Raw genomic sequence first — 14,053 nt, 5'->3', positions numbered from 1 at the left:
AAAAACGACGACAGTGTATACATGGACCAAATTGTTGTTTTTCCTAAAAAGCCCATATCTCGGCGAATTTAAGATTTAGAGCTCTAAAATTTAAAAAGACAGCATCTACAGGACACGAGGATTATTTCCTGCAAGTTTGGGGCAAATTTTATTTTTGGTCCAATACGCCAAAAACGACGACAGTGTATACATGGACCAAATTGTTGGTTTTTCTAAAAAGCCCATATATTGGCGAATTTAAGGTTTAGAGCTATAAATTTTAAAAAGACAGCATCTACAGCACCTGAGGATTATTTCCTGTAAGTTTGGGGCAAATTTTATTTTTGGTCCAATATGCGAAAAACGACGACAGTGTATACATGGACCAAATTGTTGGTTTTTCTAAAAAGCCCATACGTCAGCGAAATTTCAGAGTTAGAGCTCTAAATTTTAAAAAGACAGCATCTACAGGACACGAGGACTATTTCCTGTAAATTTGGGGCAAATTTTATTTCTGGTCCAATTTGCCATAAACGACAGTGTATACATTGACCAAATTGTTGGTTTCTCTGACAAGCCCATATCTCGGCGAATTTAAGATTTCGAGCTCTAAATTTTAAAAAGACAGCATCTACAGGACACGAGGATTATTTCCTGCAAGTTTGGGGCAAATTTTATTTTTGGTCCAATATGCCAAAAACGACGACAGTGTATACATGGACCAAATTGTTGTTTTTTCTGAAAAGCCCATATCTCGGCGAATTTAAGATTTAGAGCTCTAAATTTTAAAAACACAGCATCTACAGGACACGAGGATTATTTCCTGTAAGTTTGGGGCAAATTTTATTTTTGGTCCAATTTGCCATAAACGACGACAGTGTATACATGGACCAAATTGTTGGTTTTTCTGAAAAGCCCATATCTCGGCGAATGTAAGGTTAAGAGCTCTAAATTTTAAAAAGACAGCATCTACAGGACACGAGGATTATTTCCTGTAAATTTGGGGCAAATTCTATTTTCGGTCCAATTTGCCAAAAACGACGACAGTGTATACATGGACCGAATTGTTGTTTTTTCTAAAAAGCCCATATCTCGGCGAATTTCAGACTTAGAGCTCTAAAATTTTAAAAAGACAGCATCTACAGTACACGACGATTATTTCCTGTAATTTTGGGGCAAATTTTATTTTTGGTCCAATATGCCAAAAACGACGACAGTGTATACATGGACCAAATTGTTGGTTTTCCTAAAAAGCCCATATATTGGCGAATTTAAGGTTTAGAGCTCCAAATTTTAAAAAGACAGCATCTACAGGACACGAGGATTATTTTCTGTAAATTTGGGGCAAATTTTATTTTTGGTCCAATATGCCAAAAACGACGACAGTGTATACATGGACCAAATTGTTGGTTTTTCTAAAAAGCCCATATCTCAGCGAAATTTCAGAGTTAGAGTTCTAAAATTTAAAAAGACAGCATCTACAGGACACGAGCATTATTTCCTGTAAGTTTGGGGCAAATTCTATTTTGGGTCCAATTTGCCAAAAACGACGACAGTGTATACATGGACCAAATTGTTGTTTTTTCTAAAAAGCCCATATATTGGCGAATTTAAGGTTTAGAGCTCCAAATTTTAAAAAGACAGCATCTACAGGACACGAGGATTATTTCCTGGAAATTTGGGGCAAATTTTATTTTTGGTCCAATATGCCAAAAACGACGACAGTGTATACATGGACCAAATTGTTGGTTTTTCTAAAAAGCCCATATCTCGGCGAATTTAAGATTTCGAGCTCTAAATTTTAAAAAGACAGCATCTACAGGACACGAGGATTATTTCCTGCAAGTTTGGGGCAAATTTTATTTTTGGTCCAATATGCCAAAAACGACGACAGTGTATACATGGACCAAATTGTTGTTTTTTCTGAAAAGCCCATATCTCGGCAAATTTAAGATTTAGAGCTCTAAATTTTAAAAACACAGCATCTACAGGACACGAGGATTATTTCCTGTAAGTTTGGGGCAAATTTTATTTTTGGTCCAATTTGCCATAAACGACGACAGTGTATACATGGACCAAATTGTTGGTTTTTCTGAAAAGCCCATATCTCGGCGAATGTAAGGTTAAGAGCTCTAAATTTTAAAAAGACAGCATCTACAGGACACGAGGATTATTTCCTGTAAATTTGGGGCAAATTCTATTTTCGGTCCAATTTGCCAAAAACGACGACAGTGTATACATGGACCGAATTGTTGTTTTTTCTAAAAAGCCCATATCTCGGCGAATTTCAGACTTAGAGCTCTAAAATTTTAAAAAGACAGCATCTACAGGACACGACGATTATTTCCTGTAAGTTTGGGGCAAATTTTGTTTCTGGTCCAATATGCCAAAAACGACGACAGTGTATACATGGACCAAATTGTTGGTTTTTTCTGAAAAGCCCATATCTCGGCGAATTTAAGGTTTAGAGCTCTAAATTTTAAAAAGACAGCATCTACAGGACACGAGGATTATTTCCTGTAAGTTTGGGGCAAATTTTATTTTTGGTCCAATTCGCCATAAACGACGACAGTGTATACATGGACCAAATTGTTGGTTTCTCTGAAAAGCCCATATCTCGGCGAATGTAAGGTTTAGAGCTCTAAATTTTAGAAAGACAGCATCTACAGGACACGAGGATTATTTCCTGTAAATTTGGGGCAAATTTTATTTTTGGTCCAATATGCCAAAAACGACGACAGTGTATACATGGACCAAATTGTTGTTTTTTCTAAAAAGCCCATATCTCGGCGAATTTCAGATTTAGAGCTCTAAAATTTGAAAAGACAGCATCTATAGGACACGAGGATTATTTCCTGTAAATTTGGGGCAAATTTTATTTTTGGTCCAATACGCCAAAAACGACGACAGTGTATACATGGACCAAATTGTTGGTTTTTCTAAAAAGCCCATATATTGGCGAATTTAAGGTTTAGAGCTATAAATTTTAAAAAGACAGCATCTACAGCACCTGAGGATTATTTCCTGTAAGTTTGGGGCAAATTTTATTTTTGGTCCAATATGCGAAAAACGACGACAGTGTATACATGGACCAAATTGTTGGTTTTTCTAAAAAGCCCATACGTCAGCGAAATTTCAGAGTTAGAGCTCTAAATTTTAAAAAGACAGCATCTACAGGACACGAGGACTATTTCCTGTAAATTTGGGGCAAATTTTATTTCTGGTCCAATTTGCCATAAACGACGACAGTGTATACATTGACCAAATTGTTGGTTTCTCTGACAAGCCCATATCTCGGCGAATTTAAGATTTCGAGCTCTAAATTTTAAAAAGACAGCATCTACAGGACACGAGGATTATTTCCTGCAAGTTTGGGGCAAATTTTATTTTTGGTCCAATATGCCAAAAACGACGACAGTGTATACATGGACCAAATTGTTGTTTTTTCTGAAAAGCCCATATCTCGGCGAATTTAAGATTTAGAGCTCTAAATTTTAAAAACACAGCATCTACAGGACACGAGGATTATTTCCTGTAAGTTTGGGGCAAATTTTATTTTTGGTCCAATTTGCCATAAACGACGACAGTGTATACATGGACCAAATTGTTGGTTTTTCTGAAAAGCCCATATCTCGGCGAATGTAAGGTTAAGAGCTCTAAATTTTAAAAAGACAGCATCTACAGGACACGAGCATTATTTCCTGTAAGTTTGGGGCAAATTCTATTTTGGGTCCAATTTGCCAAAAACGACGACAGTGTATACATGGACCAAATTGTTGTTTTTTCTAAAAAGCCCATATATTGGCGAATTTAAGGTTTAGAGCTCCAAATTTTAAAAAGACAGCATCTACAGGACACGAGGATTATTTCCTGGAAATTTGGGGCAAATTTTATTTTTGGTCCAATATGCCAAAAACGACGACAGTGTATACATGGACCAAATTGTTGGTTTTTCTAAAAAGCCCATATCTCGGCGAATTTAAGATTTCGAGCTCTAAATTTTAAAAAGACAGCATCTACAGGACACGAGGATTATTTCCTGTAAGTTTGGGGCAAATTTTATTTTTGGTCCAATTTGCCATAAACGACGACAGTGTATACATGGACCAAATTGTTGGTTTTTCTGAAAAGCCCATATCTCGGCGAATGTAAGGTTAAGAGCTCTAAATTTTAAAAAGACAGCATCTACAGGACACGAGGATTATTTCCTGTAAATTTGGGGCAAATTCTATTTTCGGTCCAATTTGCCAAAAACGACGACAGTGTATACATGGACCGAATTGTTGTTTTTTCTAAAAAGCCCATATCTCGGCGAATTTCAGACTTAGAGCTCTAAAATTTTAAAAAGACAGCATCTACAGGACACGACGATTATTTCCTGTAAGTTTGGGGCAAATTTTGTTTCTGGTCCAATATGCCAAAAACGACGACAGTGTATACATGGACCAAATTGTTGGTTTTTTCTGAAAAGCCCATATCTCGGCGAATTTAAGGTTTAGAGCTCTAAATTTTAGAAAGACAGCATCTACAGGACACGAGGATTATTTCCTGTAAATTTGGGGCAAATTTTATTTTTGGTCCAATATGCCAAAAACGACGACAGTGTATACATGGACCAAATTGTTGTTTTTTCTAAAAAGCCCATATCTCGGCGAATTTCAGATTTAGAGCTCTAAAATTTGAAAAGACAGCATCTATAGGACACGAGGATTATTTCCTGTAAATTTGGGGCAAATTTTATTTTTGGTCCAATACGCCAAAAACGACGACAGTGTATACATGGACCAAATTGTTGGTTTTTCTATAAAGCCCATATCTCGGCGAATTTAAGATTAGAGCTCTAAAATTTAAAAAGATAGCATCTACAAGACACGAGGATTATTTCCTGTAAGTTTGGGCAAATTTTATTTTTGGTCCAATTTGCCAAAAACGACGACAGTCTATACATGGACCAAATTGTTGGTTTTTCTAAAAAGCCCATATATTGGCGAATTTAAGGTTTAGAGCTCTTAATTTTAAAAAGACAGCATCTACAGGACATGAGGATTATTTCCTGTAAATTTGGGGCAAATTTTATTTTTGGTCCAATATGCCAAAAACGACGACAGTGTTTTCATGGACCAAATTGTTGGTTTTTCTAAAAAACCCATATCTCAGCGAATTTAAGATTTAGAGCTGTAAAATTTAAAAAGACAGCATCTACAGGACACGAGGATTATTTTCTGTAAGTTTGGGGCAAATTTTGTTTTTGGTCCAATTTGCCAAGAACGACGACAGTGTATACATGGACCAAATTGTTGGTTTTTCTAAAAAGCCCATATCTCGGCGAATTTAAGGTTTAGAGCTCTAAATTTTAAAAAGACAGCATCTACAGGACACGAGGATTATTTCCTGTAAGTTTGGGGCAAATTTTATTTTTTGTCCAATATGCCAAAAAACGACGACAGTGTATACATGGACCAAATTGTTGGTTTTTCTAAAAAAGCCCATATCTCGCCGAATTTACAGTTTAGAGCTCTAAATTTTAAAAAGACAGCATCTACAGGACACGAGGATTATTTCCCGTAAGTTTGGGTCAAATTTTATTTTTGGTCCAATATGCCAAAAACGACGACAGTGTATACATGGACCAAATTGTTGGTTTTTCTAAAAAGCCCATATCTCGGCAAATTTAAGATTTACAGCTCTAAAATTTAAAAAGACAGCATCTACAGGACACGAGGATTATTTCCTGTAAATTTGGGGCAAATTAAATTTTTGTTCCAATTTGCCATGTATACCAGGTGTCACCAACACGCCGCTGGGGAGCTACCAGTCGCTCACAAAGCCTTTCCGAGTCGCTCACCGAAAGGTTCAAAGAATACGTATATTTGACAAGACATTGTATCTTGGTATAGCGCGCCGGATTTGCCGATGACTGCCGCAAAGGCAGGATGTTACAGCCCAGACAAAAGGCAACAAATTGCAAATGTGAATGGCAAGTATGTGCGTGTCTCGTTGTCGGTGCTCACGCGTCTGTGCAGCGCGTCATGTGTCGTTAGCGAATGCACCGGCTCGAAGAGTTCCCCTTAGTTCCCATATCATCTCTTTTAGCTCTTTTAGGTGAACGATGGGAGCCGGCTCCCGTCCGAGAGCTGTTTTCATTTTTCTGAAACTGATTACAAGACAGAATGATAGGATGGTCTCGGTCTGCAGTGCGCGAAAAGATGAGTGACAGCTGGGGGAAAAAGCAGCATTTGGATGCATTTTAACAATTGTGACAACATAAGGGCAGAATTTGCAGAATTAAGCTGTCATGTCGAGCAGGGTCCACAAAAAACCTTCACAGACATGAGAACTGTGCATCTAACAGTTCAGTTGAAAGAAAAAAGAAGCTCCACACAGGCTCTCAATCCAGTGTGTGTTCTTCCAAACAGGAAAACACTCTGAAGAAAACACTCCAAAACTGTAGGACAGAGAACGTGCTTCACTGCAAGAATTTTAATTCCTCGTGAAAACACTACCACACTCTCTGTCATCTCACTAACATCAGAACAGACTGAATGCATGTGAAGCACAGATGAGATGGGAACTACAGGGAATTCCCTGAATTACAGGGAATGTGAAGCGATATTGTGACAGTGATATGTGGAAGGACAGAAAATTAGAAATATGAAAGGTAAAGTGTTAGTTAAATAGTAAAATAAGTAATCTGAAACAGTAACATCTGAAAATGAAAGATACATAAATACATATAGCCTAGCAATCATTGAGTTTGTTGTGCTGTGTGAGTGTGAGGGCAGCAGCTATTGCCCCTAAGAGAAATGACAAATCATTAGCGGTGGTCCTGGTAAATGGTAGCTACACTCTTTCAAGGTCCACATTTCCATTTCAATTTTCTGCTCAGCAGAGTTGATGTATGTGGCGAATCGCATGGCAAGACCAGTCTGCACCTCGGCCAGCTCCAGCCCCCTGTTATTCACTGGCTACGCTACCTCTGTGACCTTGTGTGTGAGGGAGTGTGCGTGCACGTGTTTTATAGTGAAAGCATCATATCCATTGTCACTGAAGGCAAGGTAAGGACCTGAAAGTGAAGAGAACCTTCAGACAGAAGTGAGTTTATCACGACATCAAACAACAGCCCTTCAGAAGTAAAAAAAAGTATGTAGAGAATGAAGAATGAAGGAATCTGAATGACCCTTTGCAAACAGTCATCAGGCCAAAATGTTGCAACAAAATGATGTGCAGGACCATTTTCCCCAGTTCCTTTGCAGAAAGTGTTTCAGAGCTGAACGAGAACCTGCAAACAATTCTCTGACAGGTACAGGAATCCACAACGTTGCTACCAGACAGATTTGTATCGGCTGTAGCTCAGCAAATTATAAGCTCCTGTCTGACAGAAAGGAAAAAGAGGAAAAACGAGGGAAATAGGGAAATGCAATGAAAACCCAGGAAACTACGGGTAGCATCGATGGAAGCGTGTAAGGTAAAGTTAGAGGGTCTTCAGCATTAGAGAAGCAGCGGAAGTCGAGTATTTCACAAAAAAAAGGGAGTACATGAGCTGCTGTGCAGGGTTCTTGAAAATATATTTTGGCAAACTCATGTGGTTCAAGAATATAAAGTAACACAAAAGCAAATATCAATGGCAGCTTTAGATCCATAATGAGGTGCAGGCCTTTCTATTTGAAACCAGCAAAGTTGAACTTTGTCAGAAGGGCGAATGTGATTTTCTTGAACAGCTCCTGTATTGACACTGAGCATTAAGACAATGAATTGAGTCATCATCCACAGTCAAATAGTAATTGCTCTTTGGCTCCCTGTGCATAGTGCAAAGCGATATCTTGTCATTTACTCTGAGGTGATGCAAAGTGTCAGTTTGTGAGCGAAAGGCTAAGTGCAGAGGAGAAAGTGTCAAGAGGAGAAGCAGATTGGTCTTATCTGTGAGCTCAGGCCTTCCTTCGTCAGACTCTTTGAACCTGACAGGATAATTAAAAGGCAGGAAGGAAAAGCTGACATTTGCATTTTGACCTTTTTGATTTGTGTTGGGGAAAATGCTTCCAATTTCCTCCAGGACACATTAGAATATCATTCTGTCCTTGTATATGTGCGTGCATGTGTGGTTTTGTGCATTTAAGTCTGTGTTTATGTTTGCATACATAATGGTTTGGCTTTGTATGCAGAAAAGCTGTGTGTGTGTGTGTGTGTGTGTGTGTGTGTGTGTGTGTGTGTGTGTGTGTGTGTGTGTGTGTGTGCGCGTGTGTGTGTGTGTATAAGTGAAAGAAGAAAAGAGGAGATTTATGGCATATTACCAAGCCATCTCTTCATTAAGGAACTGTTTTCCTGTAAGCGGGCTGTATTTGAATAGCTAAATTGTCGATTGCAGTGTGCAAACGAGGACTAATAGCGCGTTGCCCTTGTCACAGGTGGCCCAACTGCCAAAGTCATCCAGAGTGTGTGTGTGTGTTTGTTTGAAAGTTCACTATGAACATGTAAATTCAAAGGCACTCGTTTAGTTGTAAATATGTAGATAAGTAGTATAAGTAGAACAATAAAGTACCGCTACTGTGTACTTCTGGACAAAGCTGATCAACTTGTATCCATTACATTTACATTGCATTAGATTCTACAGCTGTTTGTATTTTTTTTGTGTAAATGAGTAGAAGTCTTTCTGTAATTAACACAGCCAACATTTGCATATCCATCCAGCCTTGAGAGGATTAATCTTCCTGTCACACACTCACACTGTCCTTCAGAGAGTGTGTGAGAGTGTAGGTGAGAAACGCTTTCTCAAAATGCCCGGACTCATTCGCCCAAGGTTTAGAACCTAAGGCAGGACATTGTATTTCATAGGAGAATGAGACCCTCAGGCTTACAGTGTGTGTTGATCAGCCTTGGGTAAGTAAGATAAAATGTGTGTTTGTTGTTCAGCTAGTTGTGCATGTCTGTGGCTTGGCGTAAGGGTACAAGTGTGGGTATGAGTCAACGTGCCTGAAAAAGGTGCATGGAATTAATGCTTTGGTATTCTACTGGTAATGTTGTGCAGCTAACTCTTACCTGGGAAGGTTGTCTTGGTTATTATCTCTAACTGAGACTACCTTTTTTCCAATTTCATCCAATAAGTCTCCTTCTATTTTACCAGTGATACCTGAGTATGTGGCAGCAGCACAACAATGCCTCATATTCTTAAGGTAATGTGGCTGTATTGTGGAGGCTTGAACAGTTGGAGAGCAACATTTCTAACACAGAGCAGAGACAGACAGGGACGTTTCAGGCCCGGGGTCTAGGAAGCTTTTGTTATGATTTTGTTATGGAGCCCGGGATGTCGGGGAAGCGGTCGCAAACTTCAGTGAATTGTCCCGGCTCCATCCCAGCCTTTGTCAAAGATAGAAAACTCAAAAGATTTCAGAGAAAAACAAGCACATTCAGACATCAGATGTCTGCACAGACTAAAGGGGAAATTGAATAATTTAAAACCTTCTCACTAATCAATTCTTTCAGATGTAAAGAAACAGCAATATTGAAGAGTGAAGCTCCCTGACCCGTTTCCCACACTTACAATGTCTCTGTTTTCTATATTTGGGTGAGTTGAATGGGAGCTAAAATAAAGGATTTGCTGGTATAAATTACAGCAGTTTGGTAGGAGCTTTTAGCGTATGTTGACACTGTTCCAAGCTGAGAATATTGATTTCTCCTGATGCACAGTATTACACTAAACTACCATCTTGATTTCCTCCAGAAAGCAAAGGCACAACAACAACTGTGCCAATTAAAATCAGCTCATTAGTCCTTGCTATGACAGCAGAAAACTGCATGTGGGCTATTTGTGGCAATGCAGCACGGTCCCATTCTGTCTCAGCCCGGGTTGCGAGCCGTGTTTTGCAGTTGTCAAGGAATTTTACAAGAGAAGCACAAATACAGCGAAAAACCAAACTCACTCATTTGTTGTGCAAAGCAATTAAGAAATACATTAGAAGCAACACACCAAGAACTCCACGATAATAATATACAAGGATATAAATCAATTGTATATTAGTTTTCATGGTAGTTAGCCACCATATGCAGTGTTCAATACCCATCACTCTGGGTATTGAATAGAAAATCATTTCTAATTTGATGCCACTCTTATGTTGTAAGTGCCATGATTTTAGGAAATGGTGGTGTTGTCATAGTTACCATTGGTCCCTCACTGGGTAGACCAAATATCACCTGAAGATTAAGATTATATAATGTATTTTAATGTAAAGGGCATCCCAGTTAAAGGCACAGAGGGAATATCAGCAGGAAGAATCACACACCAGAGAAGACCTTGAGGATTTGTGTTATACTGCTACCTAGTGGTTGAACGATATCCCATCCCTATCTGGGAGCCACTATCAGTCCTAACATCCATTCAGACACTCTTCCCTGTAATTATCAGTCATATATTCACTCACATTGTACATCCAAAATCTCTTACTTAAACCCAACGATGATGCCATTAAACAGGCTCATCGTGATCATAATAAATAAACATTAATGAATTAATCCATCCAACAAACAACCAAAGAGACTTTCAGTACATTTTTATCCTTTTATTTAGCTGTTATTGAGCTGCAAACATTCCAGTGCTGGTGACTGGGGCGGCGTGAGGACGTCACAGTGCAGCCACGTTACAGTTCAGAATGCAGAGTGAGTTTGGCTCTCTTCATGTTTGTGGCCACTGTTGAAATAAAAGAGCATACATTTGTCAAAGTTCCATGTTTGCTGTATTGGTGTTGTAACTCTGTGTAACAGAGAGTTTGCTTCCATTTAAGCTCCAAAAATTGCCCTATGAAGGTTAAACTCGCCTGCCTTCTCAACTTAAACTCCTGCAGAAATCTGAAACCTCCCCCGCGGAAATCCATACCCAGAGTTCTGTTTTGTCAGAGCCATCGCACAAAAAGTTTCCAAGCTGTCATTACAAGGAGTAGGCAGTCACTCACGTAAAAGCAAATCTTTGGGCTTATAGGTGTAGAGACGGTTGTCGTACTTCCCGGTGATGTCTGCACGCACAGTCAGAGATGGATCTGCGGGAACACATGACACATGAAGAGTGCGAGGATGAATTTGCTTATCTGCAAAATCAACTGAAAGTGACTGTCAGTGTTGCTGTACTCTTCCTCATTTCCTAACCCTCATCAAGACAAATGAGACAAACTGACAGAGAGAGAGAGAGAGAGAGAGAGAGAGAGAGAGAGAGAGAGAGAGAGAGAGAGAGAGAGAGAGAGAGACAGAGAGACAGAGACAGAGACAGATGACAGATGACAGATGTCACTTACAATGGGAGGACGTCTGGTTAAGTCTTATATTATGGAGTCAAAAAGTCCCAGAATCCCCAGCACTTCCCTGCACCATCATTAAATATGCATCTCTAATGAGTCTGTCCGTCTCCATTCCCTCCATTCTCTCCACCTGCACTCCTTCCTTGTGAATATCACAGGCCAATCAGATCTGACAACCAAGTTAACCAAGTGTCAAAACTACAAACAATTTTATCCAAATTATGATGAACCATGTAAATATTTACCGACAAAGAGGATTCTGGGAACATAGTGGCCATCAGGTGCCATATTCTCGTCAATCACCTCAGTCTGAGAGAAACAAAATGACGATGATGATGATGATGATGATGATGATAATGATGATGATGATGATGATGGTTACAATAATGATTCCAGTGCAGGTGGTTTATTAAAAAGCGGTCAAACAGGAAAATAATCTGCACCCATTTGTGCATGATTCTAATCTCTAATCATTTTATTCACAATTCATCTTTTGACGTTTCGGCTTTGTTGGTTCACACAATGTTAAACAGCAACACATAAACAGAACGATCCAATTCTTTGCTTAAACTGAAACAAAATGATGCAGTTTCCAACGATTCAACATTCTATTTAATTTCCTTGCCAGTGTGTATCATATAGTCTAGAGTTATATTTCCATAGTTTCTACACTGCACACTGTTTTAAGCTTCCTTATATGTGACAAAGGTTCATTACCTCCAGGTTGAGCATGACGAAATTCTGTTGGGCCATTTTCTGGATGGTTTTGTGAGCCACAAAGGCTTTCTTCAGCTCTGTTCACATGACACAATACAGTTTCACTGTTGGAATGGAGTTCAGAAACAAATACTATACTATACTATACTATTAAATGCTAGACAAATACAGGGGTCATAGACAAACTGAGAAAGGGAAAGTTAACAATAAGTGATTCTCTCAGTGTGAAACACAGATTGAGCTAGAAGCAGGTTTTTCAAGTGGGACCTGTAATTAAACACAGACGTGGCACAAGTCTGTTGCCACGTCTTTTGTCTGCTTATAAATGTATAAAACTCAAACTGTTCAAACAGAGTAATAATAGATTTCAGTCTGTTCATCTTGTACATATTGTATGCATTCGAGGAGATTGTGAAATATCTGCATCCTTGTGGTCACAGCAGGAAAAGAAAGTTAAGTTCTCTTAAGTCAAAGTAAGTTCTATTGCGGTACCTTGACTATACGGGCAGTCTTCTGTATGAAATATGACCATCAAGGGCTTGTTACTGTGAAAACAAAACCCGCAGAGAAGAAACTGAGCACATTCTTCTGCAGAATAAGTACAGGAAACGCACAAAGAATTCATGGGGTGTGAACACAGCTTGACACCGTCCCACTGCAGGATTATTGATGACCAATGACAAATGGAAAATTTCACTTTTTGTCTTTCAAGGGACAATAATGGAGCTGTTTTCTGTCAGAGAAGTGTGCAGAAATACAATATCATAGAATAGATCATCTCTGTTGTACAGAATTACCCCCATATCCCCAACAATATAATGTAACATGTTTTATTTCCAAATGTTCAATGCAGACTAAACTTTCAAAGATATATTTCTATTTAATATATTCCTGTTTAATCACTTTTCTATTTACATTCTGCTGTGGTACCCTAAATCCACCCATCCGTCCATCCATAAAAAGAGCAATTTAAGTGGATATCAAGGTTCAGCTATGAAGAGGATCTCACCTCTTAGACATCTTTGACAGGCCGGCCTCATACGACGCCATCCAGGTGATATTATTCCCCCATCCTGAAAGAGCAAGTGGTGAAATCTCCTTAAAAGATGATTTCTTTCATCCACAGGTGGAATGGGCAGTTTGCATCATCAATGATTCTTCGAAAGGAACCTACAGTATGTCCTGCGTCTGCTGGGCTAAAAAAAGAATCTTACCTCCTGAAATGTCTTTGGCCTTTGCTTTCGTCTTTTTCTTCTCTGTTGCACCACTGGGCCAGACAACGAGGAGCAAAAGGAACAAGGGCCAGCAAGACATCATTTCCAGTGGTTTCAGAGTAGAACTGCAAGGTCAGTCAACAGCGGGATCAGAGGGAACTCGACTGAGATCTGTGTTTTGGATTCTGGCGTGCATGAACGACTGTTCTTCTTCTTCTGCGAGTGGTTGGAATGCTTTCCCTTTGTTTCAACCAACTCACCAAACAAGCTTGACAGGGAATTATTCCGGGAAACAAGCGAGAGAATCAAGCAGTGAAGCAAGTTCTCCTACACCTGGACTGAATTTAAAATCTGTACTCAGCATAGTTACAGCTGCTGTATAGCTACAGCTGCTGTGATATATTGCATTATACAGGCTCAACCTTGATACAGAGGTTTAGAGTATTGTGCCATATTCAAATAAGTTGATAACACTTTCAGCTGAGTATTCACAAACTCTAAATCTTTCACAACATGTGCAGTAATAACCATTCAACTCTCTGGAAGCCATCAAATAATCTTTTATCAGTAAATAAATTCATAATTCAGGTATATTTCTGTCTCTTACCTTGTGCGACATCAAGCAACCAGCATCTGCACTTCCTCCTCTTTGCTCAATCATAGTCATTTAACTGGACTCACCAAACAGGTATATCAAACTACGTCACACCGATGGAGGCCTGATACACACACAGAGACTGATAGTGCCAATAAAGCCTGTTCAAACTACAGCCAACCACAGCCACATAAAGCGATGTAATGTGTAATGAGCAGCAGAAAGGAGGACGAGCAGATGGTCCACACACACACACACACACACACACA

The 14,053-nt window shown here is 39.2% G+C and overlaps 1 protein-coding gene across 1 annotated transcript; it reads right to left on the bottom strand.

The window, feature by feature from the left end:
• Window positions 1–10,514: 10,514 nt before the first annotated feature.
• agr1 (anterior gradient 1) lies at window positions 10,515–13,910 on the bottom strand. Its single transcript, XM_076161889.1, has 8 exons — window positions 13,797–13,910; window positions 13,190–13,314; window positions 12,985–13,048; window positions 12,468–12,520; window positions 11,976–12,052; window positions 11,504–11,567; window positions 10,920–11,003; window positions 10,515–10,657 (listed from the first exon to the last, which is right to left on the bottom strand). The coding sequence occupies exons 2-8, from the start codon at window positions 13,290–13,292 to the stop codon at window positions 10,608–10,610; spliced, it is 495 nt and encodes a 164-aa protein (XP_076018004.1). The 5' UTR covers window positions 13,293–13,314; window positions 13,797–13,910; the 3' UTR covers window positions 10,515–10,607.
• Window positions 13,911–14,053: the final 143 nt, after the last annotated feature.

Source organism: Genypterus blacodes, unplaced genomic scaffold, assembly GCF_046128005.1.
Source record: "Genypterus blacodes isolate CSIRO-AG114 ecotype Tasmania unplaced genomic scaffold, CSIRO-AGI_Gbla_v1 ptg000118l_1, whole genome shotgun sequence".
Lineage (NCBI taxonomy): Eukaryota > Metazoa > Chordata > Actinopteri > Ophidiiformes > Ophidiidae > Genypterus > Genypterus blacodes.
Note: the sequence above shows the minus strand (reverse complement) of the source record. Positions and strands in the feature narration are given on the sequence as shown.